Source organism: Dromiciops gliroides, chromosome 3 (genome assembly GCF_019393635.1).
Source record: "Dromiciops gliroides isolate mDroGli1 chromosome 3, mDroGli1.pri, whole genome shotgun sequence".
Lineage (NCBI taxonomy): Eukaryota > Metazoa > Chordata > Mammalia > Microbiotheria > Microbiotheriidae > Dromiciops > Dromiciops gliroides.
Genome location: NC_057863.1, coordinates 320,640,392 through 320,666,823, shown reverse-complemented (window position 1 = coordinate 320,666,823; position 26,432 = coordinate 320,640,392). Strand labels below are relative to the sequence as shown.

At 41.3% G+C, this 26,432-nt stretch overlaps 1 protein-coding gene across 4 annotated transcripts; it reads right to left on the bottom strand.

Annotated features, from left to right (window-relative positions):
- Positions 1-395: 395 nt before the first annotated feature.
- Positions 396-24,597, bottom strand: TAGLN3 (transgelin 3). 4 transcript variants are annotated; one of them, XM_043996507.1, is made up of 5 exons: positions 24,445-24,597; positions 23,806-23,987; positions 22,502-22,676; positions 2,528-2,630; positions 396-885 (listed from the first exon to the last, which is right to left on the bottom strand). In XM_043996507.1, the coding sequence occupies exons 2-5, from the start codon at positions 23,983-23,985 to the stop codon at positions 744-746; spliced, it is 600 nt and encodes a 199-aa protein (XP_043852442.1). In that variant the 5' UTR covers positions 23,986-23,987; positions 24,445-24,597; the 3' UTR covers positions 396-743. The 4 variants fall into 4 exon arrangements, with proteins under 4 accessions (XP_043852442.1, XP_043852446.1, XP_043852445.1 ...); XM_043996511.1 differs by having other exon boundaries at positions 24,518-24,536; XM_043996510.1 differs by lacking the exon at positions 24,445-24,597 and adding an exon at positions 24,251-24,375.
- Between the last annotated feature and the right edge of the window lie 1,835 nt (positions 24,598-26,432).

Below are 26,432 nucleotides of genomic sequence, written 5' to 3'. Positions count from 1 at the left end.
CGTTCAAATCTGGCCTCTGACATATACTGGCTGCCATCACTGTGAATGATTAACTTAACCTCTCAGGGCCCAGAAAATTCTTTAAGACTGTGAGTTCCAAAATTACTGTACTGAAAAGCTTCCTACACCAATAAGATTGCAGGTCTGGACCAAAGAAAAAATAATAATCCTTAGCACCTAGCATAGGGTTTGACCCATAGCAGTCACCTAATAATAATGTTCATTGAATTTTTGTCTTAGGAAATGCCCCTTCCCCACTCAGGACTTCAGTTTTCTCAAGTATAAAAGTTGGGGGCTAAACTAGATGATTCTTTCCAGCTTTAATTCCTATGATCTTATGAAACAATCCTGGCCCAGGTAGAAGTTAAAATAAAGAAGGTATCCACTTCTAGATGCAAGATTTATTTTTTTTAATTAGGTGAGTACCTAAGAACAATAGGGGAATTACTGGCAAATAAATAGACAACCAAATAAATAAAGTACTGGAGAGGAAAGTAGGGGTAGGGGAGTGCTCCCAGGAGAGGCAAGGACATCTTTGCATAGTTTGGAAATGAACACCAGGTGGCAGCGATTTGAAGTATGGATTCTCAGCAAAAACGCAGCATTTGCAAAAATCAAGAAGGGGGAGAGAGGTTTTGAGGAAGAAGAGGAGCAGGTTAGAAGGTGACTACTTTTTTTTTTTTAAACAGAGATCATGCTGTGAACCTTTTGTCCTCTCTACAGGGGAAGAGGAGCCAAGTGTTTTACATGATCTGCCTGGGCATCCCATACCCAGTCATTCCTGACTGAGATGCTCCTTTGTTGCTGCCCATCTGTAGGCCTATTACATTCTGTCCTTGGCGAAGCTGCTCTTCAGAAAACCCTCTTCGGTTCTGCTGAGCTTTCCTGGACAGAGAGGAAAGAAGGTGAAATGTCATCATGACCAGTTTCCTTAGTAATATAAAACTTATTCTTATTACTTTGATCATCTCAAGATAATGTTGTTGGATAAGCTATAACACGACTTCCCAGCAGGCATATCAGAACCTATTGGGAGATTCCAAAGATTTACCTAGATTTCTAGATGGATGCTACCACTATCCTCTCTCTCCACCCCACCCCTTTCAAGATTTGTCCTGATTCCTTTCGAGAAGGTCAGTGAAGCCTGAAACCCACCCACCCCACCACCCCACACCACCTGTACATTCCCCTTCTTTTAGCTCTCTCTCTCTCTCTCTCTCTCTCTCTCTCTCTCTCTCTCTCTCTCTCTCTCTCTCTCTCTTTCTCTCTCATATCAGTGCAAGAATTTCATTGCCATGGCTACTCTTAACTCCCTAACTCAAGTCTACTTTCATCGTTTTGTACCCCATAATGATCTCAATTCTTAGGGGAAACAAAAAAGAGCTTTCCCTGGCTTAAAATATGGGGATCTTGGGCTAGGTAGTTCATGGGTAGACCAAAGCACGTTGTCTTACCTGCTCAATTTAGAGGTAAGGAAACAGAGACCATGGGCAGCTAGGTGGCATCAGGCCTGGAGTCAGGAAGACCTGAGTTCAAAACTGACCTCAGATACTTACTAAACAGTGTGACCTGGGAAAGTCACTTAACCCTATTTGCTTCAGTTCCTCATCTGTAAAATGATCTGGAGAAGGCAATGGCAAACCACTCCAAATCTTTGCCAAGAAAACCCAAAAATGGGGTCACGCAGAGTGGGACATGACTCAACAACAACGGAGATCATATATTTTATTAAATAGAAAGTTAAAAAAAATTCTAGCAAGAGGTGCTACTTGAGTCATGATCAAAATATATTTTGGTAGTCAAACCATGCCCTATACATGTCACATCATCCCTACCAACTTTAAGGGAGGAAAAGGCTGGAATATGCAAGAGCTATGAAGGGAGGGTATGAAGTTCTAGCAGGGGGACAGTAGGGGGAAAGATCATTGGATTTGGAATCAGAGTTTATTCAGTTGTTTTTCAGTCATGTCCAACTCTTCATGATCCCACTTGGGGTTTTCTTGGCAAAGATACTGGAGTGGTTTGCCATTTCCTTCTCCAGCTCATTTTACAGAAGAGGAAATTGAAGCAAACAGGGTTAATCGAATTGCCCAGGGTCAAACAGCTAGTAAGAGTCTGAGGCCAGATTTGAGCAGAGAAAAATGAGTCTTCCTGACTTAAGGCCCAGTACTCTGTCCATTACACCACCTTAGAATCACAAGACTTGGGTTCAAATATCAATTCTACTTCTTAATTACTAAATGACTCAGGTCCTTAGTTTCCTCATCAACAATCCTATGATCCTGCATGTCCTCCCAAATGCCCTGCTGGTGTCTGATTCCTTCATTAGGTATCATGTTGGGAAAGATAAATGTTAAGGGGTCTTACAACAATCAGATTCCATCATTCTGTGATCCTTGTGTGTTAGACAGAGGGAAGTGTGCTGTTGGACATCACTAAATATCAGCCAACATTGGCAGCCTCCCAGGCTTCTCTCTGAACACCACTAGTGGCTTCAAGCATATGAGTTGGGGTTTTTGTTTTTTACCTGTGAAACCATGACGGTTCTCCTCTGTAGCAGCCATCATCCTTTGTGACAGCTAAGCTGCCTAGTGCCATCAAGGTCCTCTGCACGGCAGCCATGTCCTTCCCTAGAAATCCAAGAACAAAAAGATCAAATTAAAATACAGTTCACAAAAAGAAGCAAAGATTTGGGGTTGGAACTCTGGTTGGGTCTCTAGAAGAAATAAAAAAGCTTTGACTGGTCATGGCAGATGGTCCTGGGGGAGGTCATGTCAAATATACAGAGTATCTCAAAAGCCTTAATACAATTTAAAACTATCAAGGCTGAAAACTGAAATACCCTATAATTCACTACGTCAGTTAAGCAATAAACATTTATTAAGCACTTACTGTTTTCCAGGCACTGTGCTAAGTATTAAGGACACAAAGAAAGGTAAAAAATATAGTCCCTGCTCTAGAGGAGTTCAGGATCTAATGGGGGAGACAATACAGAAACAATTTTGTACAAACAAGTTATTTATAAGATAAATTGGAAATAACAGAGGGAAGGAAGTAGAATTAAGAGGGATTAGAAAAAGCTTCCTGTAAAAGGTGCAATTTTAGCTGGTACTTGAGAAGCCAAGGAAACCAGCAAGTACAAGGTGTTAATCAGAAAAAAATGGAGGAGGATGGAGGGTCATGTCTGGGAAGTAGCAAGGAGACCAAGGTCACTTACCACAGAGTTGGGGAGGGGAGAAGGTACAGAGGACTGTAAGGTATTAAAAGACTGGGAAGGTGTGTTGGGTGACACAAGTTATGAAGGACTCTGAGTACCACGCGGATCTTATATTGGACCCTGGAGGTGATAGGGGGCCATTGCATTTTGAGTGGGGGAATGGGGTGGGAAGTCGGATTGGCCCTTTAGGAAGAACACTGTAACAGCTGAGTGGAGGATGGACAAAGAGACTTGTGGCAGGCAGACCAATCAGCTGACTTACTGCAACAGACCAGGTGAGGTGATGAGGGCCCAGGGTGATGGCCATATCAGAGGAGAGAAGGGGGAATATCTGAGAGCCGTGGCAGAAGTAAAATTGTCAGGCAACAGCTTGGATATGGAGGGTGAGACAGAGAGGGGAGTCGAGGATGACACCTACATTGCAAGACTGGGTGACTGGCAGGCCCCCAAATCCCAGTGATATTTCCACCTCAGAGTGTTTCTGAGGTTAAAAGCTTCAGAAGATGACAGCTCTGCCTGTGTTGAGTAAGTAGCACATTCTAGTCACTGAGTAAGAAATCCTCATCAGTTCACAGTCACTGGGTCATTCTAATTAGTTCACAGTCACTGACTCTAATCAGTTCACAGTTTTTGTGTGGATAATACATTCCAAATAATTAGCAGGTGGCAGGACTAACACATCCCAGGGCTGAGCACTGGGGCTGCTTTGCCTTGGCATGTTTCTAAGACAATAGATCATAGATGGAAAGATGGAACAGACTTCAGAAGTCACCTAGGCCAACACCCTCATTTTAGAGATGAGGAAATTGAGGCCCAGAGAACTTAAGTGACATATTCTATGGTGGGGGAAAGTCCTTCTATTTGGTGGCAGGCACAGGTATCTGCCTCACAATTTAATAGCAATGATAGTTGCCAGCTAGATCTAGATTCCCCAAAGAGATCAAAGAAAGAAGACTCATGATAATAAGACCCACGTGATACTACTACTAATAGTAAGTATAACAAGTAGCTTTTATAATGGTTATAAAGAACTGGAAACTAAAGGGATACCCTTCAGTCAGGGAATGGTGGAACAAATAATCACATATGAATGTATCATTGTGACAAAAGAAATGATGACTGGAAAAAGGGGTGGTTTCAAAGAAACTGGGAAGATGTATGAATTGATACAAAGTGGAGTGAGCAGACCTAAAACAGTTCATACAACAACAACAAACACAACACTGTAAACATGAACTTCGAAAGATTTAAGAACTCTGATCAGTGCAAAGACAAACCATGATTCCAGAGGAGTGATAAGAATGCTTTTTATCTCCTGCTTTTGGCTATGGCCAAAGTGGGAATTTGTTTTGCTTAACCATACATATTTGTCTTTTTATTTTTTTCTTTTCCCAGTGGAGAGATGGGGAGATAGGAAGGAGGGAAAATAAATGCTTGTTAATTGAAAAGATTTTTTTTTTGCAGGGCAATGGGGGTTAAGTTACTTGCCCAGGGTCACACAGCTAGTGTCAAGTGTCTGAGGCCGGATTTGAACTCAGGTACTCCTGAATGCAGGGCCAGTGCTTTATCCACTGCCTACCTAGCTGCCCTGTGAAAAGAAATTTTTAGGAAAAAAAAACACCTAAAATACTCATACTAACCAAGAACTAATATTTATAGACTAATATGTTTTAAGATTTACAAAGCACTTTTCTCACCCTGAGTAGTAGGTAGTGCAAGGCTTATTGCCTCCATTTTACAGATGTGGTCATTAAAGACTAGAGAGGTAAAATGATTTGCCTGTGGTTACACATATATTAGGGGCAGCTAGGAGACATAATAGATTGAGTGCCAGGCCTGAATTCAGGAAGATTCATCTTCTTGAGTTCAAATTTGACCTCAGACACTTCCTGAATGTGTGACCCTGGGCATGCCACTTCAATTTGTTTGCCTCAGTTCCTCATCTCTAAAATGAGGTGGAGAAGGAAATGGCAAAACACTCTGGTATCTCTGCCAAGAAGAGTCAGACATGACCGAAATGATGGAATGACAGAAACAACATAGCTACTAAGTGTCAGAGGCATGATTCAAACTTAGTCGCCTGAATCCAACCCATAGCATTCTTTCTACTACAAGAAGGTGTATCTCCTACCTTAAAGAAGGACACTCCTCCAACTGGGGTAAAGAATAAAGCTAGAGTGGTTGGCTCAATTCACATTGTATAGAGAAACCCAGGTGGCTTCTGGGGTTGGTCTATCTTGGTTTGGACATTAAAAGGTCCATCTACCTAAGTACATGAAACTGAACATTTATTTTGTTATTCTGTGAAAACACTTCTGTGTTTATATAAATTCTGTGTGTGTTGGTGGGTTAATCCTTAGATGTTTAAAGCATTTAGTTGTTATCTTAAGTGGGTTTTCTATTTTGTTCATCTGACCTGGAGGCCAGATTGGACCAGACAGAAAGAATTCAATGGGATCCAAAGATTGACTCCTTCATATTGCTTCAAGTGAGCCGAACAATGGAGACAATAAATAACGGATGCTTGTGTGTATGGTGGGGTCTGGGAGGAGGGAGGTAATTTGAGAAGCTGAGTGACCTCTAAGTGGTGGAGGATCTGGTTGGGGGGAGTAGCTTGCTCTCCTCCCGGCCCCAGGTGACAGATGGGCCCATTGTTAGAGGACATGTATGGTGAGACTCATGTGATGTTTATAGCAAAGTGAACAGCACAAAAGAGGGATGAAGGTTGTAGTGGAAAGATGAGGCAAAGATTAAAGGGGAAGGCCTAACTAAGTCTGCTGGTGGCAGTGTTGAAAGTTTAAAGGCAGGTATTAAAATGCCCTATTTATATCCAGGTTTACCAAGTCTGGCTACTGTGGCCCAGTCATTGGGGAATACAGAATTACAGGGAAAAAGAAGATAGAAAATGGAATTTGGAGTTTGAAATGTAGTGGAATAAACAAGGCAACATATAAGAAATCCAGTTCAAGATTCTCATTTACTTAAGGAGAGACAGGTAGACTCCTATCCCAAATAGTAGATCCTGAAGCCCAGTAACATTAACATCTTGTTGTCTTGAAAAAATGAAAAGTGATCTCTGAAGAGATATTGAAACTTGAGAAAATGCTAGGATGGCAGAGAAAGGGCTGTGTGGGCAATAATGTAAAGGAAGGAAAATCCAAGGGATAGAAAAGCAACATGGAGTAGAAAACAGAGTGCTAGGCTTGGACTTAAGAAGACCTGGGTTTGAACCAGCCTTTGATAGTTACTACTGTGGGGACCAATTTTTAATTGGGGAGTGTTAGCTAAGCGGCTCGCCGCAATATTGGGGCAAGGAAGGAGACCGGCAGCCTCACTCAAAACAGAACAGGATTTATTTTAACAAGAACAAACTTAAAAAAAAACACACTAACAGGATCAGTAGGATCAAGGGAAAGGAAATAAAATGGGGAAAGGGAAATTATAATACCTGAAAAAATACCACAGACCAGGAATCAGCTGAGAATACACAGTCCTGCTCCTGTAGCCTTCCAACTTCCAGCTAGAATGCCCGACAAAAAAAACCTCCCTTCTCCCAGCACCCTCACATAGTCCCCAGCCAATTGGATGGCCACTCTGATAGTCACATGACTGCCCTCACTAGGCTTCCAATCATTATAATTTTGCCAGGCCCGTGTAGGCTTCGGGGAGTGGTGATGAGGTGAGGTGCCAGCACCATGGCAACGGCTACAACCAGTGGGTGGAGCACCCGTGCAGTTTGCGGATCCTCAGGCCAGTGTTCGCAGAGGCATAAAAACCTCAAATAACAATTCTTTACACTACCTGTATGACCTTGGAAAAGTCACTTACTCTGAATGTACCTTAGGGACCACCCTGGATAAGAGCCAGAAAGGTCTTTAGAGGTAGGTCATCAACCCTCTCCAGAGGAGGAAACTGCCCCAGAAAGACTAAGTAACATGGCCCCAGACTTATCTAAATCATAAGCTGGATGGTCTCTTCATTGGTATAGAGAGTTTTCATACTGTGAAGTTCTCCACCCTGCCAAAAATCACAGATACCTCCTGTATTTGTATGGAAATGTAGGAGGAACATAATGATAGAAATTCCCGAAAGAATGCCCAAAGACTGGATGCTGGGATATTCATTGGTACAGGGACAAATAGTATTAAAACAAGAAAGAATGAGACTACCAAAGGCAGAGACTTATCATGTGATGATGATCTGACATCTGGGACAAAGATAGAACCAAGAAGGCCAGAACAGGCTTTAATGAAAGATGAGGAGGCAAATTTAATTACAAATTTGTCTGCACTTAAAGCAAGACCAAATTAGTTATATTTTAATTGAACTAGACTTTCCCATCACCAAGGCAACGGATTCAGCCTCATTGTATATTTTAGCTTTTTAAAAAGTTGCCTCACCCAGCTCATTATAGCCAAGGAGAACTGTCCTTTGTTTCTTGCTTGAGTGGAGGTTGGCTATCCCTGACTGTATCATTTTTATTATTATTATTATTATTATTATCATTTTTTTTTAGTGAGGCAATTGGGGTTAAGTGACTTGCCCAGGGTCACACAGCTAGTAAGTGTTAAATGTCTGAGGCCGGATTTGAACTCAGGTACTCCTGAATCCAGAGCCGGTACTCTATCCACTGCGCCACCTAGCTGCCCCTGACTGTATCATTTTAAAGATATTTTAACAAGGAACATATAAGATCATGAGATCATAGGTTTAGAACTAGGAGTGACTTTGGATGCCATTGCATCCAAATTTCTCATTTTAAATATAATGAAACTGCGTTTCAGAGAGGTTAAGGGACTTGTCTAGGGTCACACATCTAGTAACTCTTGGAAGTAGGGTTTAAACAAAAATCTTTCTGGCTCTTCTCCTCTGTACCAAGCTGACTTGTTCTTGTCATTGTCTCTCCATGCCCCACTCCCCACTTCTGACAAGCCTTCTACAATGTATTTGTATAGTCAAAGTAATGATAATAGCAGAGGAAAAAGAGAAGTAAGAAAATGGAGATGAAATTAAAAGCAGGTTAAAAAAATCTGCTGCATTCAATTTTCACATTTCATACTGGGTACCAACCCTTTCAAATAAAAACCCTTAGTTTAAAATGTTTTCATTTCCGATCTACTTATTCAATTTTAGATGAATCATGTATGACTCATCCTCTTAACCCTTGAAGACTGGTGATTTTCATCTTCAGCTATCTACCAAAGAGAAGCAATAGCACTGAAAGGGTAACATAAAGACAGCATGGAGAAAGCCTTCATTTCTTGCTTGTTTCTGAAACAGGCAAAAGACTAGACCTGGGATCTCACTGGTACAGGGAACTCCCAGAAGGAGAAAACTCCCTCTATAAATGCAGGTTTACACCCCTTCTGCAGCTTATGATCTTAGAGAGTTGTCTAGAGCAGCAATTCTCAAAGTATAGTCCTAAGCCCCCTGAGGTTCCTCAAGACTGTTTCACAGGGTCCTTGAGGTTAAACATTTTTTCATAATAATACTGACATTTTAATTTTTAGTATGGTAGACATTGATAGATATACCCTTTGTAAACAAAAGCTACTGGGGGACATCCTCGAAAAAAATTTTTTTGCAGGGCAATGAGGGTTAAGTGACTTGCCCAGGGTCACCCAGCTAGTAAGTGTCAAGTGTCTGAGGCTAGATTTGAACTCAGGTCCTTCTGAATCCAAGGCCAGTGCTTTATCCACTGCTCCACCTAGCTGCCCCAATTTTTAAGAGTGTAAAGGAGTCCTGAGACCAAAAAGTTTGATTACTGCTTGTCTATAGCACTGAGACATGAAGCTATTTGGCCCAAATCACATAGATTGTATGTGTCAAAAGCCATCCTCGAACCAAAGTCCTCCTGGCTTCAAATCTTTCTTTTCTCTCTATTCTTTTCTATTTTTTCTATTCACTATGCCTCCTTGCCTCTATGAAATAACCCTGGAATCATCCCTGAAGGGGTGGCCCAGAGTGTATAAAAAACCTGGAGAAGAAAAGCAGGAGGAAGAGAGGGGTGAAATATCTAAGAATGTAGGGTTCTCCCCAGGCTGTTTTAAGTTTGGGTGCTTGCCTCACTGAGTTTTTTGAGGAATACCAAAAGAGGATGTATCCAGAATATAGTCATACTTCTCAGGAGGGCTATCCAAATCACAGAGTCAAATGAAGGGGAAGAAGAATAGCAGAATAATGGAGTGGAAAGAATGCTAGACTAGAACAACAACAACAACAATAAAAATCTAATGGGTAAAAATATTTTTCCAGTTCTGATAAATGTCTGACAACTAAGATATATGGGGTATTAGTACAAATGCATAAAACCAAGAGCCATTTCTCAGTAGATTAATAGACACTGGATGTGAACCAACCGTTTTTAAAAGAAAAAAATGCAAACTATCAATAATCATGAAAAATGCTCCTGGGCACCAATACTGAGAGAAATGCAAATTAAAACAATTCTGAGATTTCACCTCATACCAATCACAGAATTTGAGATTTGGAAGGAACCTCAGTAGCCATCTAGTTCAACTGATACAAGAAAAGGAATCCCAACCACAACCTATGTGACAGGTGCTTCTCCAACTTCTGCCTGAAGATTTAAAGGTGGGGGAACCTGTCATTTTTTGAAGAGGCCCCTTTCCCCCTTGGGACAGCTCTAATTATTAGGAAATTTTCCTAGCATTGAACCTAAATTTGTCTTTTTTGGAAATTTGTATCCATTGCTCTTGTTTCTGGTCCTCTGGGGTCAAAAGGAACAAATCCAATTGCTCCTCCATATAGCAGCCCTTCAAATCAAATTGACAAAGATTACTTTTTTTTTAAAAAAAGGAAATAATCAATGTTGGAGAGGTTCTGAGAAATTAGACATATTGAACTTATGAATTGATCCAACCATTCTGAAAAACTATTTGCAATGTATGAAAAAAAGAGACTAAAATGTATTTGTTCTTCATCCCGAATACTGAGCATATACAAGGAAGTCAAAGACAGAAAAAAATCCCACCCAGACCAAAATATTCATAGCAACAATTTTTGGGCTAACAAAAAAAACCGTAAGAAACAAAATGGGTGTCCATTGATTAGGAAATGGTGGAATAAATTGTAATACTGGAATCTAATGGGATTTTGTTTTGCCATTCAAAACAATATGAGTGGTTAAAAAAAAAAAACAACTTGGGAAGACCTAGTTGCCATTATTTCAACTGATTCTTAAACAAAAACGTAAACAAAACAAAAACAGAACCAAGAAATCAATATACACAAAGTACTCAATAATATAAAGTAAAATAAGTAAAAGCCATCAGAAATTAGATTAATGCAATGACAAATCTTGATCCAAGAAGGCAGACGATGATATATATTTCCCTCCTCTCTACTAAGACATGGTGGACCATAGATGCAGAATGTTTTATACTCTTGTCAGACATAATGGATACACATGGTTGCTTTTTGTTTCTCTTTGTTACAGAAGAAAGAGTTATTGGGAAATGATGCAGAACATAAATAAAACTTTTTAAGGGGGAAAAGGACAATGGATTTAGTGTCAGAAGAGGGCTGTGTTTGAATCCTGATTCCAACTTTATTTTAGTCGTGTGGACCTGTGTAAGTCACTTAGACATGATGAGTTTGAGTCTCTTCATCCATAAATGAAGGGGAAAATCTCTGATTTCCTCACCGTGGAGCACTAAACCTGTCTATGATTTCAGTCTATAAGTACCGTGGGGTTGCCAGAGGCACAAAGAAATTAGCAGGGTCACAGAGCCAGTAAATGTCACTCTGAATTTAAATCCAAGGTCTGCCTGATGCCATTCTTAGCACTTTTCCCATTTTGATCTTTCTCCTTTGGTCAAATTCTATAAACACTTGTACTACTCATCTCGAGAGAGGAAGGATATTAAGAGTAAAGTCTTCTATAAACCATAATAGTACTATGTGTGGTTCACAGGGTAGAAAGCCTTCCCCTGTCTTTCTTTTGGTCAGGAGGTTTCAAACGATTGAGCTAATTTCAATGTTGAATGTAACTAGGTAAATGTCTTACAGGCAGAGCCCTAAAATACTCCACAAACTGAAAGGTTTCCTCCTCCATGGAAACACAGCTCAGCTGCCACTGGAGTTAAGTGCTGCTACTGCTGCCCAGGAAGGGAGCCATGTGGCAATGCCCGCTTCCTCCCCCAGCAGCCTGGGGATAAACACAGGAGCACATTTAAGCTTCCCTACCACTCAAAAACCTAACTTAAGCCATATTTTCATGGATCTAGGGAGGGTGGAAGTGACAAAATGAGGGCGAGTCAGAGCCATCTTTGCAGACACTTAAGAGCCGCATTTGAAGCTCTTCTGTGAATTACAGATGACGTCTGCCCATTTTTAGTTTCCCCCTCTAACCCATGACAAAGAATTGCTTCAGCTTATCACTCTTATGTTCCAGAAACTGACAAGGTATAGGGCTCTCCATCCACTTCCCAACACCCCTGCACTCTCCATCATCTATCCCAAGGATTTTCAACATTTTTAGTCCCCTTAACCCTTGACTTTTTAAATAAAACTTCCTGGATTTTCTATTCAATATGAAAGGAAGGACATTGTAGAGCTTATCATGTACATAGATACAAGAAATGTAATTAATTAATTCCAATGAGATTAGTTATTGACCAAATAGTCTTCATACCCTTCTTTTTTTTTTTTTTAAGTGAGGCAATTGGAGTTAAGTGACTTGCCAAGGGTCACACAGCTAGTAAGTGTTAAGTGTCTGAGGCCGGATTTGAACTCAGGTCCTCCTGACTCCAGGGCTGATGCTCTATCCACTGTACCACCTAGCTGCCCCTTCATACCCTTCTTGTAGCCCTTATGGGTTTGAGTGCCTTAGGTTGGAGAACCCTGATCTACCCTCCATACATCAGAGACTCCAGGGCTACTTCAGGGACTTAGCTCAGGTTTGGGGAGAAGCATAGGGATCTCAGAGATGTCCCAAGGCTTCCTCTCTAAGACCAGGCAGGTTCTGGAATTGGGGAACGTTTTTTGAAATGGAGAGTCCTCTTTCTGTATCATATCTAGGAACAGTCCCTAGAGATTTAGTATTTGACAAATCCTAGCATAATGGACAGAATACCAGACCTAGAGTCAAGAAGAACTGAATTCAAATCCTGCCTCAAGCATACTTATTAACTGTGTGATCCTGGGCAAGTCACTTAACTCTGTTTGCCTCAGTTTCCCCATCTGTAAAATGAGCTGGAGAAGGAAATGGCAAAACCACCCCAGAATCTCGGGCAAGAAAACCTCAAATGGAGTCATAAGGAGTTGGACACAACTGAAAATGACTGAACAATCATACAAATCTAGCTCATAGGGTTATTATGTATAATTGCCCCATACTGATGACTATCAACTATGCTATACCCAATAAATTCCTCTTTAACCCATACCAGGTTTTTTACCAATATAGTCAATCAATAAGCATGTATTTAAGCATACACTATGTGCCAGGCACTATGCTCAGTTCTGGGGATACAAAGAAGGGCAAAAGACAATGTCTGCCATTGGGGTGCTCAAATTCCAATGAGGGATTCAATATGTAAACAAATAAGTACAAGAAATAAAGTTAGAGAGTAGATGGAAGGTGATATGAAAGGAGAAGGTCTTTAGCGGCTGGGGACCAGGCACGGCTTCCTTTTTTTGTTGTTGTTTTTTGTTTTTTGTCTTTTAAGTGAGGCAGTTGGGGTTAAGTGACTTGCCCAGGGTCACACAGCTAGTAAGTGTTAAGGGTCTGAGGCTGGATTTGAACTCAGGTCCTCCTGAATCCAGGGCTGGTGCTCTATCCACTGCACCACACCTAGCTGCCCCCAGGCATGGCTTCCTACAGAAGGCAGGACATGAGCTAAGTCAGCTTGCCTTCCACATTTACACCAACCCTTAGGAACAAAACTAGAGGTCACCAGAGAGTCAGGCCCAGCTCCATGAGAATCAGGAGGACAGCCCACTGCCTCTGCTGTAGCTGTTGGTCTAAATGGGAGGAGCGAATGGTTCTCCCTCTGTAAACAGAGCCACCGCCCCCTGGGAAAGCACCAGCAACAGCTGTGCAACTGGAAAGAGGACCAGATGCTGCAAGAATCAGGGGGCTAGAAACAGTCTACAGAGTGTCTAGGGGACCATTTCCCCCTACCAGCTGACGATGGGATAAGGATATGGTTACAGCAATTTGTCAAAGGAAGAAGAAAGTGATAATGGTGAACAGGCAGGGAAAGGAGTTGAGGACGCAAGGGAACCAAAAAGAGCTAGCTGCCCTCTCACCTTGTTAGTTATGGTACGACAGCACATGATAGATGGGGTGGGGGAGGGGAACCTTCAGCATATCCCATGAGGACAAAATGCAAACCCATCAGTCTGGCATTTGATTTCCCCACCTGTCAAAATCTGGCTCCAACCTGTGATTCTGATCTTATTTCAACCTGCTTGTATATCTCTTCTTCATCCTCTTCTCCCCCTCATATGGTTGCCACCCTATTTGAGGCTCTCACCTCCCTCAGCTATGACAAATAGCCTTTTTTTCAATTCCTCCTTTTCCCAATCCATTCTCTATAAAAGCCATCTTCCTGAGACACCGGTGGTGTAACCACGTTACTCAGATATTTCCTTTGCCTCTAGGATCAAACACAAGATCTTCAATTGAACATCTCTTACAAATCCAGTCAAACTGGATTACTAGTCCTTGGCTGATTTCACCCCGCCTTCTGCCACCTTCTGACATTGGTCCTTCACTTCTCCGCAATGCCTGAAATAAAATTCTCCCCATATCTCTTCCTGCTGAGATCCTCCTTTTCCTTCAAAAGCCAAATCAGATGCTAAATCCTGCACAAATCCTTCCCTTTTAGCCTCTACAACATCCTACGCCCTCCCTCGGGCCACTTTGTTCCTACATACTTAATGGTATTTTAATTTTGCATGCAACACGCCCTCCACTCCCAATAAGAATGGAAAATATTAAAGACAAGGGCTGTCATTTTTTAACTTTCTGACCCCAGAACCTAGTATATAGCTATGGGGGGAGGGGTTATCATTTTATTGGTATTACATGAGGAGACTCCCTCCAGCAACACAAGTCTCTTATGTTTTTTGAAGCTTATAGTCTTAGAGGATTGCCTAGGTCAAGATGAACGCCAGAAAGACCATTAGATGTTAATGTTCACGGGATTTTATCTAATAAAGACCATTTGTTAATAGCTGCAATTTGAGAACCTTTCTGGGTTTTTTATTCTCCTTCCTGCCCCTTCCATTAGCTGGAAAAGGGATAGGATAAATTGCCTCTACATTGCATCTTACTATGATTTTATACCACTCTGTTTCTCTCCCAGCTAAGCACAGTTGATAGGGATCTTTTCCCTGATACACTTAATGATCATGAGGAAGAGGAAGATAAAACCCATCTTATAGCATAGGCTTGGTCAAACAAATGACCGTCTTTAAGATCTAGAGAGTCAGCAAGGACTGGGTTAGTTCCCTGCCCTCACAAATAGAAAAGCAGTATTATTCCATGAAAAGAGCTATGGATTTGAATTCCAGCTCTTCTATTAGTGCCTGTGTGACTCCTACAGATATTTTCTCATCAATAAAATAAGGTGTTTGTACTAGATGACCATGGGAATCTATGTTTCCATAATTCAGGAAACTGTTGTTCAAAGAAAACATGTATATAATCTAGCCTTCACTCTCTAAGAGGTCAGGATCTGTGGTCTGATAGAACCCTTTGACTTTTCCAAGTTAGTAATTTGAACAACCAGTTAGCCAGTTCACTTACCATGCTCTTGCTTCTGCCACAAAGAAGAGAGCTAACAATATTCCCACACGATACAAACTGTGGTATAGGAATGCAATGGAATATTACTATCTTATGGGAAAGGATGGATATGAAGAATACAGAGGAACGTGGGAAGATCTGTATGAACAGATAGCAAAATGGAATAAACAGAACCAGGAAAACAATATATGCAATGCCTACAACCAAGTAAATAGAGAACAACAAAAACCCTAAATGTGGTGTAATTATAATGACCAAACTTGACCCAAAAGAAAGAAAAAGAGAAAATTCATCCCTTCCCTTATTTGCAGAGATGGGGAGGAGGTATCTATGGATGTGGATGATTGGATATGAAATCAGATATATTGGTAAATTTAGAAAACTTAAGTTTTAGAAAAACTAATTTTTCCCCCTTCTATTTTTCTTTTGTATCTTTTTTTGTTGTTGTTGTTACAAGTGATAGCTTGCTGGGGAGAGAAGAGGAAGAGATCTATTTGGAAATAAAAGTGATAAAAAACAAAAGCTAGCAATAAAAATACTTTAAAAACAATATTGTTGCTTCCTTTTACAAAAAAAAGAAAAGAAAAGAAAACCAAACAAAAACCAAGCAAACAAACAAAAAAACCCATTATTGTGTGTTCCTGGATTCAGGAGAACCTGAGTTCAAATCCAGCCTCAGAAACCTGATACTTACTAGCTGTGTGACCCTGGGCAAGTCACTTAACCCTCATTGCCCTACCAAAACAAAACAAAACAAAACAATATTGCAGATTCATGATGCATCATCTATGTTGTTCCAAGCCCTATCCCCCAACGTTGAAAAAAGCCTAGTGTTGTCTTGAATGTTTCATTCTCATTGATCTAAATTTTGAAAAGCGTTATCTTATCCTGTAGTATGTAGTCTTATGCTGTAAACAGTGGATCCTTTCTGATGTTTCAGAGTTCATTGTAAATATGATAGAAATGATAATGCTGCAATAATATAATCTCATAAATTATATAATACTTTAACATTTACAAGGTACTTTCCTTTTATTAACCCTATGAAATAGGACACATTTCCATTTTATAAATCCAGAAAATGAGATTTAGAGTGAGTTAAAGTTACACCTCTAGCAAGTGTTGGAGTCAAAACTGAAGCCCATATCTCCTGTTGCCTCAGTTTCTTCATCTGTAAAAAGGTGATAATAATAATATCAGGGTTGTTGTGAGGATGAAATGAGATAATATTTGTAAAGCCCTTAGCACAATGCCTGGTGCATACTAGGCACTATATAAATGTTTTATTATTCCGAGGCCAGTGCTCTTAAGACTATGCCTTTCTAGCTTCTCTGTCAAAAGGGGATTTCAGGTTATCAAATTCTGAATGCATCTAGAGTCCCATCCTGCGTGAATAATTGAAACCTCAAAATGAGGATGCATTTGGCCAGTCTTTCCTCCTGAGTTTCTGTGAACACTTGGCACCTGGGGCCTATGGATGCCTGCACGTTTGCTGTGGCCCACAGATTGGAGGGAGGTACAGAGAAGCAGACAGCAAAGACAAAGCAGGGTGAGAAATGAAATACCCTGAGCATGGGTACAGTGGAGCGAGTGGAGATTTGGAGTCAGGTTGTTGTTGCTCAGTAATTCAGTCATGTCCTACTCTTCCTAACCCCATGAACTTGTCTGCAGGGTCTTCTTGCCAAAGATACCTGGGTGGTTTGCTACTTCTTTCTCCAGTGTGTTTCCATTTTACAGATGAGGAACTGAGGCAAATAGAGGTTAAGTGACTTGCCCAGGGTCACATGGCTAGTAAGTGTCTAAGGCTGGATTTAACCTCAAATCTTAGTGACTCCAGGTCCAATGCTCTATTCACTGCACCACCTAGCTGCCCCAAGGACTTTGATTCCAATCCCTTCACTGATTCTTTTTATAAGTATAACATTGGGCAAGTCACTTAATTTCGCTATGCCTCAGTTTCATCATATGTAAAAGTGGAGGTTGAATTGGATGACCTTTGAGGTCCCTTCAAGTTCTAAATCGATATTCCTTTCATTACAATGCCATGAGACATGATCAAGAAAGGATGTTACTTTGGAAGGAATCTGAACTGTAGGCTCCCCAAAGGAGGAAGAAAGGGAGAAAAGGGATGGGAGAGGGAGGTACCTAGCAGTGCATGCATCTGGGGATTTAAATGATCTGTGATGCTGGGGTTGACATTGAAACCACAGGCAAGGCTAAAGATGAGGAGGAGGATTTGTGAGCAAAAGGTCAATAGGGCTAGACTATAGCTGATGTTATCACTGCACATATATAGATGCACACACACATACACACACACTTGCAATCCTGTCCTGCCATCCCCTCTCTGAGCTGAGAGAGCTTTTACGCCTCAGTGATTCTCCTACACCTGTTCAGCTGCTCCTCTAAATAGATGCCTCCCCATGATGCCTGGCTCAGCTCCTGCTCCTGCTTCGTGGGCTCCATCAGTCACTGTTTTGCCAGATCTGAGTCATCTCTCTCCCTTTACTTACTGCTCTCTGGGCATTTCACCTGAGGCTCCAACCTGTCTCCTCCCCCCTTCACCCCCTGGATTGCCCTCTCCTCTCCCCCAGAGCCCTCCCTTCTTCCTGCCAGTGGCTTGAGCTCCAGGAGGTGATATCCATAAGCCTTCTGAGCTTCAATCATCCTTACGTGATACTAAGAAGCCACAATTCAAATAATAACTGCCGACATTTAAATAAGCTTTACAAAAGCATTTTATAGAGGAACATAGATTGTGGTGCAGTGGATAGAATACTGGCCCTGGAGTCAGGAAGACCTGAGTTCAAATCTAGCCCCAGACACTTACTAGCTGTGTGACCCTGGACAAGTCACTTAACCCTGTTTGCCTCAGTTTGCTCATCTGTAAAATGAGCTGAAGAAGGAAATGGCAAAACCACTCCTAGTATCTTTGCCGAGAAAACTCCAAATGGGCTCACAAAGAGGTGGATGCAACTAATCAACAAAAAAAAACCCAAAAAATTAGGAATAGAAAGGGCCACAATGATCATCTATTCCAACCCTTTCATTTTACAGATGAGCAAACCGAGGCCCAGAGAGATGAAGTAAGTCACCCAAGGAAATAGAGATAATAAATAGGAGAGTCGGGATTCATGCCCCTGCTTTCTGATTCTAAACCCAGTACTCTTCCATGGTACTATGCTATCTTTGATCTATTATCTTCTTTGTTTCTCAAAATACTATGAGGGGCAGCTAGGTGGTGCAGTGGATAGAGCACCGGCCCTGGAATCAGGAGTACCTGAGTTCAAATCCGGCCTCAGACACTTAACACTTACTAGCTGTGTGACCCTGGGCAAGTCACTTAACCCCAATTGCCTTGTAAAAAAAAATATTATGGAGAAGGGACTACACACATTATTCTCATGCCCATTTTTAGATGAGGAAATCAAAACCGAGGCTTACAGAGATTAAATCAAATTGCCCTAGATCACAGAATTAAGTATTAGAACCAGAATTTGAATTTGAGTCCTCTCCCTTCAGAATCAGTGCCCCCTCCACTTCTTTAGGGCAGCCTCTTTGTCCCTCTCTCATGTACTTCAGTCCCACAACTTGGATGTCTATGGTGACCATGCATTTGGACCTCAGTGAATCCTTAGTCCCTCCACCATAATCAGACACACATTCTCACCCTGATCTTGCTTCTCATTCTCCCTCTTTAGCCTATTAGCTGGGAGAACCTCTTCAGACATAGCCCCTGAAGCAGGATTTTCTTACCTCCCACTAGCGTCTTCCCACCATCCCTCCACCTCTTCTATTACTAAGAATACATTTTGAAAGAAATGGGCACCTAAGGACAAAAACCAAGCTGGATGACTGGCATGGTGAGGACAATGGAAACCACGCCTTGTGATAAACAGCAGAAGGGACTGAGGAAATTTATTCTGGAGCAGAGATGCCTACTTGTGGTACAAAAGCTATCCTCAAGGATTTAAAAGGTTGTCATGTAAAATGGGAGTTAGATTTGTTCAGCCTGGATCCAGGAAGTGAAATGAGGAATAATGAAGGGAAGTTACAGAAAGATTGAGGCTTAGCAAAAGGGAAGTTTTCCTAATAATTAGAGGTAATCAAGATACTAGGAAGCAGTGAATCCCCTTCACTAGTAGTCTTCAAAGAGTGGAGGATCACATCTCACAGCTGTTGTAGAGAGGACTCCTGTTGAGGTACAGGTTGAACAAGATGGCCTCTGAGGCCATTTCCATCTCTGAGATTCTGTGGTTCTACAGTTCTATATTCTGGAATCTCTTTGGCTCCATCTTTTCTCATTTGTTTAATGTTGCTCTTTCCTGCTATTGTCATATTTGCTACTCTGAGTTCTAGGTCACATTCATAGTCCAATTAGCCTCCTGCCATATTAAGAAAGACTTCAAAATGTATAGCAAGAGTACAAGTGCAGGAGGAGGGGCAGCTAGGTGGTGCAGTGAATAGAGCACTGGCCCTGGAGTCAGGAGGACCTGAGTTCAAATGTGGCCTCATACTCTTGACATTTACTAGCTGTGTGACCCTGGGCAAGTCACTTAACCTCAATTGTCTAACCAAAAAACAAAAGTGATGGAGGAGAGAACCAGTCTACTTGCCTTGGTTCCACCCATTGAGGGCTAAAAGCAATAGTACAAATCAATCAAGGCAGCAGCCTGATGCAATGGAAAGCCTGGACAATTTGGAGACAGGGAACCTGGGTTCATATCTTGGCTCTCCAGGCCTCAGTGTCCTTGTCAATAAAATGAAAAGGGTGAAATACATGGCTTCTGGGGTGCCTTCCAGGTCTAACTCTTGTTGTTGTTCAGTTATTCAATCATGTCCAACTCTTCATGATGCCATGTGGGGTTTTCTTGGCAAAGAAACTGTAGTGGTTTGCCATTTACTTCTCCAACTCATTTTACTCATCTGAGGAAACTAAGGCAAACAGGGTTAAGTGACTAAGCCGAATTTGAACTCACATCTTCCTGAATGAAGACCCAGTGCTCTATCCACGGTACCACCTAACTGCTAAGGTCCTAAAAAACCAATTCAATGAATCTGTGATCTCTTCAATGTAGCTATTCCTTCCATCAATGCAGATCACATTTTCTTGATGGTCTCTGTAATTCTAATCCATTTTTCCCAGTAGATCTTTCAAAGGGCTGCTACCCAAAGTGCCAAAAATCTTGCTCTAGGTCTTCCCAGTTTATTAAAGTTTTAAACTGCACCAAGAGTTTTGGATCACTCTGTATTTCTTGGATGCCAATTACAGCACCCAAGCTATCCCCTTCCCTTCACTGATGGAACGTGACTGGCCCACCTCCTTTTCTGACCACACATTATTTTCAATGATGGTATCAAAAGGTATCGATAATAGCTATCAACAAATATGTATTGAGAGACTGTAATTTGTAAGGCATTGTATGGAATTTACAAAACCTAGGAAGATATTTCTTTTGGGGGGAGGGGGGTTAAAGAGAACTATAGTAAATAGCATGTGGTAGACACACTCTTTACAGACTGCCTGCCACCATCCATCCTCCCTCCAAGCGTTCTCTGCTATACTTAATTTGTGTCAATTTCCCATTAAAAACCAAGGCCTCTGTACTGCTTCATTCTGTCCTGTACAGCATCCAATCCTACCCATGCTTTCTGTCTAAAGTCGTTAATATTAATAGCGGTTTTTTTCAGTAGCTAAAGAAAGCAGACCATTCATGCAAAGAACACATTATGACTACATGATATCATCACCACCACCACCACCATCATCATCATGATGTCTAATTAAAGCAAGCCCATAACCTAAATCTAACTGATTGACTTTCCATGGTGACTTTGTGGGAAATATATATATATATATATATATATATATATATATATATATATATAATAGTCCAGAGGATTTATATGAAGGCTAAAATGAGCACTGCCTCTGAAATCAAAGGACTTGCATTTAAATCTCACTTCTGATGCTTGCGACCTGTGTCATCTTGGACAAGTCACTTAAGTTTCCTGGCCTTTAGTTTTCTTATCATAAAATTAGAGGGTTAGGCTAAAATGGTCTTTAAGGTCCCTCCAGCTCCCAATCTATAACACTATCATCTGCACTTTAAGATTTGGGTAATAAGTGAGTAGATATTGGGCGTCCTTGATGCCCTCAAAGGTCCTTTCAGCTGTAGCACACTGGAGGAAGTACTCACTTTGGGATTAAGGGACCTGATTCAAATCTTGATGCTCAGACTCGTTTCCTGAGTGACATTAGGCAAGTCACTTAACATCTCTGGGCCTCACTTTCCTCATTGGCAAAATGAGAAGATTGGACTTGGTGTTTTCTGAGGTCGCTTGCAGCCATAATGCTATTATCTCATACAACTCTCAATTTCTATGATGATTCTGCTATACTCTGAATCTCAGCTGCCCCCATTTCTTTTTCTTTTTTTTTTTTTAGGAAGGTAACAATGCTGCAAAGTGTCCTTTTTTCCTTAGAGATTCTGCCAAGATCAATGGTACAAATCATTTTTCCTAAGTTAGGTTTCTTAGCAGGAAGGTGAAGTTAGCTGGAAGGCTGGCTCTTTCAGCAATTAACACTCAATACACTTAAAAATACTATTATGTCTAATAGAGAGAGAAAACACTGTTATCACCAGTTAGCCCCATGTGATAACAACCCATTCGGATCACTGCATCATTGATTTGCTCCAATGGGCCTTTTGAGACAGCCAATAACAATAAACAGATGAAAGAAAAGATCCAGTTGCCATTGTCTGTCTCTTAGTCATTCGAGCAGGCTTTATAGGAACCATAGTCAACAAGACCAGATATGTAGGTGAAGGATGTAGGGAACCCCTAAGTAACTGGTAACTACAAATTAGGGTTATCCATCCACTTCTCAGATTTTATGATGAAAAGTAAAAGAATTATTTTTGGATTAATCCCATTAATGATGGAAGGCATATATCCTCCTCCCCACACCACTTTTCTATTAGCTGATGTTTGTTTGGGAAAAGTGTGTTATGAGTGAGGCAAGGGAAATAAAATATATTACTCAGTGTGCATTTTTCTTCCAAATGATGCCTTTAGGTTATTTGTCAAATTGAAAAGGTTTCAGGATATCCTCAAGGTGAGACCTCTACCACACAAGGAATATAAGACACCATTGACAGAGCATTATGATAACAGAAAACTGACAGGCAATTGGGATAATGGCACTAGAAGACATCTCTGGGTGGAGGAAAGAATCAAAGTGAGAAATGGTGAGAAAGAGACAGACAGGCACACAGACAGAGGAGAGTGAAAAATGGAAGGATGGGAAGAAAAAGAAAAAGGAGAAGGAAGGAAAAAGGAAAAACCAAAGAAAAGAAAAAGAGAGGGGAGAAAGAGGAGGAAGGCAGCAAGCAAGGAAGGGAGGGAGGAGGCAAAGGAAGGAAAGGAGGGGTGGGAGGAAGGAAATTTCTTTTGTTAATACACACATCAGTTGTTCGCCCACAAACACTTCAGTTGTTTACCTTCCCATAGATCCACAGTCTGAAAAATATCTGTGGTCCTGACTCCATAGATTTCAGCAGCCTTTAAAAACTGAGAGATTTGCTCCATCTGCTTGAAAGCCATTTTTGACTCTGAGATCTTTGGGATTGGCTCTTGTCCTGTTGGATGTAAACTATTTATCAACTTGCACAGCACCTGAAAAAGGAAAGAGGGAGCGAAGAGTCTGTCTAATATTGTTAGCTATAGGTCACTGAAAGAGAAAGTAAGTCCTAAACCCATGCAACTTGCACAATGGGCAATATCGACAGGGCAGGGAAAGGTGTGGCAGTTTACACAAGAAAATAAAATGATCCAAGTCTTACCCCCAATGCTGCAAATGATTTGTTGTGCAATCACAAACAAGCCACCTAATTCTCTGACCAAGAAAGTGTGTTTATAACTGAGGAAAGGAGGACCCAAACTTTATGAGATTGTGCTGATGAGCAATTGGTTACTAGGGATGGGCTGCTTCAGGGAAGTTATTTCAGTAGCATTTATATATCTTTATTTATTCTTTTTTTTTTCATTTCTATCCAAAGACTGAAACCAAGCTTGGTGAACAACCAAGCACACTATTGCTATGACAAAAAACTAAATTAGAAAAATCCCATTTAACATTCCTCCATACCCCCCACACATACACACACATACACATACACACAGGGGGGGAAAACAAACATAAAAATTCAAACGAAGAAAATGAAGTGAAGGAATATGCTTTGTATTATGTAACAGTAAATCACAGCATGAGGACAGGGCTGGTAGGATTGCTTGAGTCACAAGCTCATGTAAGCAGCACTCTATCTCCCTGAAAGCATCTGCTTGGAAAACAATCATTAAATCATGACCTCCTTGGCTTTCATACTAGCATTAGCCCTGGGTCTCCTGAACAAAGCAATAGGACCACCACAACACAAGAGGGAACCCATTCATGGGGAAACCAAAACCAAAACAAAACAAAAACCAGATTCTGAAATAAGTTGATGCACCATAGATGGCTGCTGGTGGCAGAGGATTAAACACAAAAACAAAAAAACAGTGAGAGTGAAAAGGAACTATTGTCTCTTTTAAGAGAGGGTGAGTCGTTTGAGTTGCCTGGAATTTCTTCCAAAGCCATCAGAAATACCTAGAAGGCAGGGCAAGCCCACTGAGTAAGAACCATGGAATGACCAAGAGGTTGTTAATGCCCGAATGATAAACCCAGAATAGAGGATAGCGGGGAGATGCGTTCCTAGTATGGTAACTTACCTCGGCCACCAGAAACAAAAGATCAATCAACACTTACCGTTCCATCCATTAACCAGTTCTGAAAATTGGTCCGGCCAGGGGGTGGGTGCTCTATGTCCTCTCCACATTGCAGAATAATCCAATCCACTAGTCTATTCTCCAAGTCCTGATCATACTTCTGTTCGATCTTTTCCTGCACCTCCCGGCTTAAACCATAGCTCGGTCCCCTGTTAGCCATCTCTGGAAGAGAAGAGATAACACAGCCGTCATTCAAACAATAGCAGCAGCCGCCTCCCCAAGATCCCAGACCAAATGCAGCGGTGGCTTCGGTTTAAAGGGCCAGGAAGAAAATGTAAGGAGTCTCAGCTGCAGCTGCAGGGGCAGTAACAGCAGGAGCGCGTAGAAACGGGGGAGGGAGGTTAAATCGCGGGGAGGGAGGGGTAAGGGGTGCACTTTAAATCGAGAGAGTGGGCTTCTCCTCGATCCAGGAAAGGAAAACTCAACAATATTCTGATGGAGCTTTAAATTCAATCCCCAGCAAGTCCAGAAAGGGAAGCAGGATCTCTGAACATCCCCAGTTTGTCGAGAGTGAGGGGGCGGGGGTGGAGTGGAGGGAGGGCGAGAGACAGAGGGAGAGAGACATCGACAGAGACAGAGACATTGACAGAGACAGAAGACAGATACAAGGATACTGTACATGGAAGCTCAGTGAAACTTGAATCGAAGCTAGCCAGCAGGGGGAAATTTGGTGGTGTTTTTCCCCTGCTCACTTGCTCTTTGAGCAGCCCGAAACCATGGGATGTAAAGGAACTGATAATTAACACGCAGAGCAGGAGCCTGGGTGGACGCTGCGCTGCCGATGCAGCATGGTGATCTGGAGAAGGATACACTGATTTGATTTTCTCCTGTATGAGTAGGGTCAAACCAGGGGCGTTGCTAAGAGCCCTAAGAGGGGCCAGCCCACTTCTCCTAGAGTCACTCTAGCCTGCACTACCCATCTCTCCTCCTGCATAATTCTTTCTCCTTCCCTTGGGAAAAGGGATGAGAATGAGAAGCTGGTTGTGGTCTAAAGGAAAACAATTGATTCTGGGGCTGGGGCAGAAGGGAAGAAATTGGGGGGAGGGGAGTTGAAAAGAGGAATATGTTAATCTCTAGAGAGCCTTTTGTATCTACTGCCCATATGGCACAAAGAAACAAACCACTTTCCTCCATTGTCCACCACTGCAGAATCATGAGGATGATTGCCAGTGGCTTTTGGTGACCATCCATGGTTTCATCTCAAAACTTTCATTGTCACTGGAAAGGATTCTGTTTCCAATAATTTTAAACGCGATTTTTAAAAACAACTATTGTTTCTATTATCCTTGTTACCTCATTATTCTTGTAATATAGTGTTTATTTTGTCTCCCAGGCCCCTTTGGCAACATGGTGAAATCTATCTTTGCCTTCTCAGACTAATGTTTTTTGTTTTTTTGTGGGGCAATTGGGGTTAAGTGACTTGCCCAGGGTCACACAGCTAGTAAGTGCTGAGTATCAAAGGTCATATTTGAACTCAGGTCCTCCTGAATCCAGGGCTGGTGCTCTATCCACTATGCCACCTAGCTGCCCCCCAGACTAATGTTTTTAATTGCTTAAAATAAAATACACGGGAGTACAAAGAAAATCAATTATATTGAAATACACTTATCAAAATATTTAAAAGTTCACAGATCCCAAGTTAAGAATCCCTTGAACTTTAAAGGAATTACTATCTACTGGAAATCAGATTTTAGAAATCCTTTATAGCTTATAATGTGAGCTATTGGTATTACCAATGCACTTGGACTTCTTGGTACAATAGATTCTGATAAACAGTTTTGTTCTGTGAACTTAAAGATGCAATTGACATAAAAATTTAAAGTTTTTAGTGGTTTTGCAATTTCTGACTTTCTCAGAAGTCTTTCTCACTTAGGGGTTTAGGGATTTCTCAGCTGGTCATGTACAAAGTTGGGAAAAAGGAACAATGACCCATGAGAAATAATCATTTTTTGGTGTCTTGTCATCTCTGAAGTTTTCAAAGTGACAAAGGGATTTACCAGTTTTTGTTAAGTGTACTCCATGTCTGGCCAGGAATCTGTCAACTCTGTATTGTAAATCATCAGGTGATTAGAGAGCTCCACCTAGAGTCAGGAAGAACTGAGTTCAAATCCAGTCCCAGACACTTACTAGGTATGTGATCCTGGGCAAATCACTTAGCCTTTGTTTATCCCAGATTCCTCACTTATAAAATGGGCATGATAGTATTTACTTCTAATGGTTGTTATGAGGATCAAATGAGAAAAAATTTATGAAGCACTTAGCATGGTGCTTAAAAAGTGCCTGTTCCCTTCTCTTCTAGGAATCCAAATCTCATTCTCAGATATCACTTTCTTAACCAGCTCTTCACTTCCCAGATTATATTTTCTCTTTCACATGCCTTACCTTCAATGGACAACAGTGAAGAAAACATCCTTTGACCCTATGGTATTCAGGGTTTTTTGTTTGTTTGCCCCAGACTTCATAATCTTTGGTAATGCTTTTTTTGTTTCCTTATGTAGATGTCATTTGTGCCCAAGTGAATCACCAGAAGTGAGTAGATGTCTTGAAAGGTTTTCTGCTGCATCTTGGATACATGACTCAGGAAGACAAACCTTTTCTATTGTTAAT

Excerpts from the sequence above, each read along its gene's own strand:
- TAGLN3 (XM_043996507.1), bottom strand. The coding sequence starts at position 23,985 with ATGGCTAACAGGGGACCGAGCTATGGTTTAAGCCGGGAGGTGCAGGAA. Across the intron at positions 22,677-23,805 it reads ACTGGTTAATGGATGGAACG|GTGCTGTGCAAGTTGATAAA; the intron begins GTAAGTGTTGAT and ends TTCCTTTTTCAG. Across the intron at positions 2,631-22,501 it reads GACTGTGGATCTATGGGAAG|GGAAGGACATGGCTGCCGTG; the intron begins GTAAACAACTGA and ends TTGGATTTCTAG.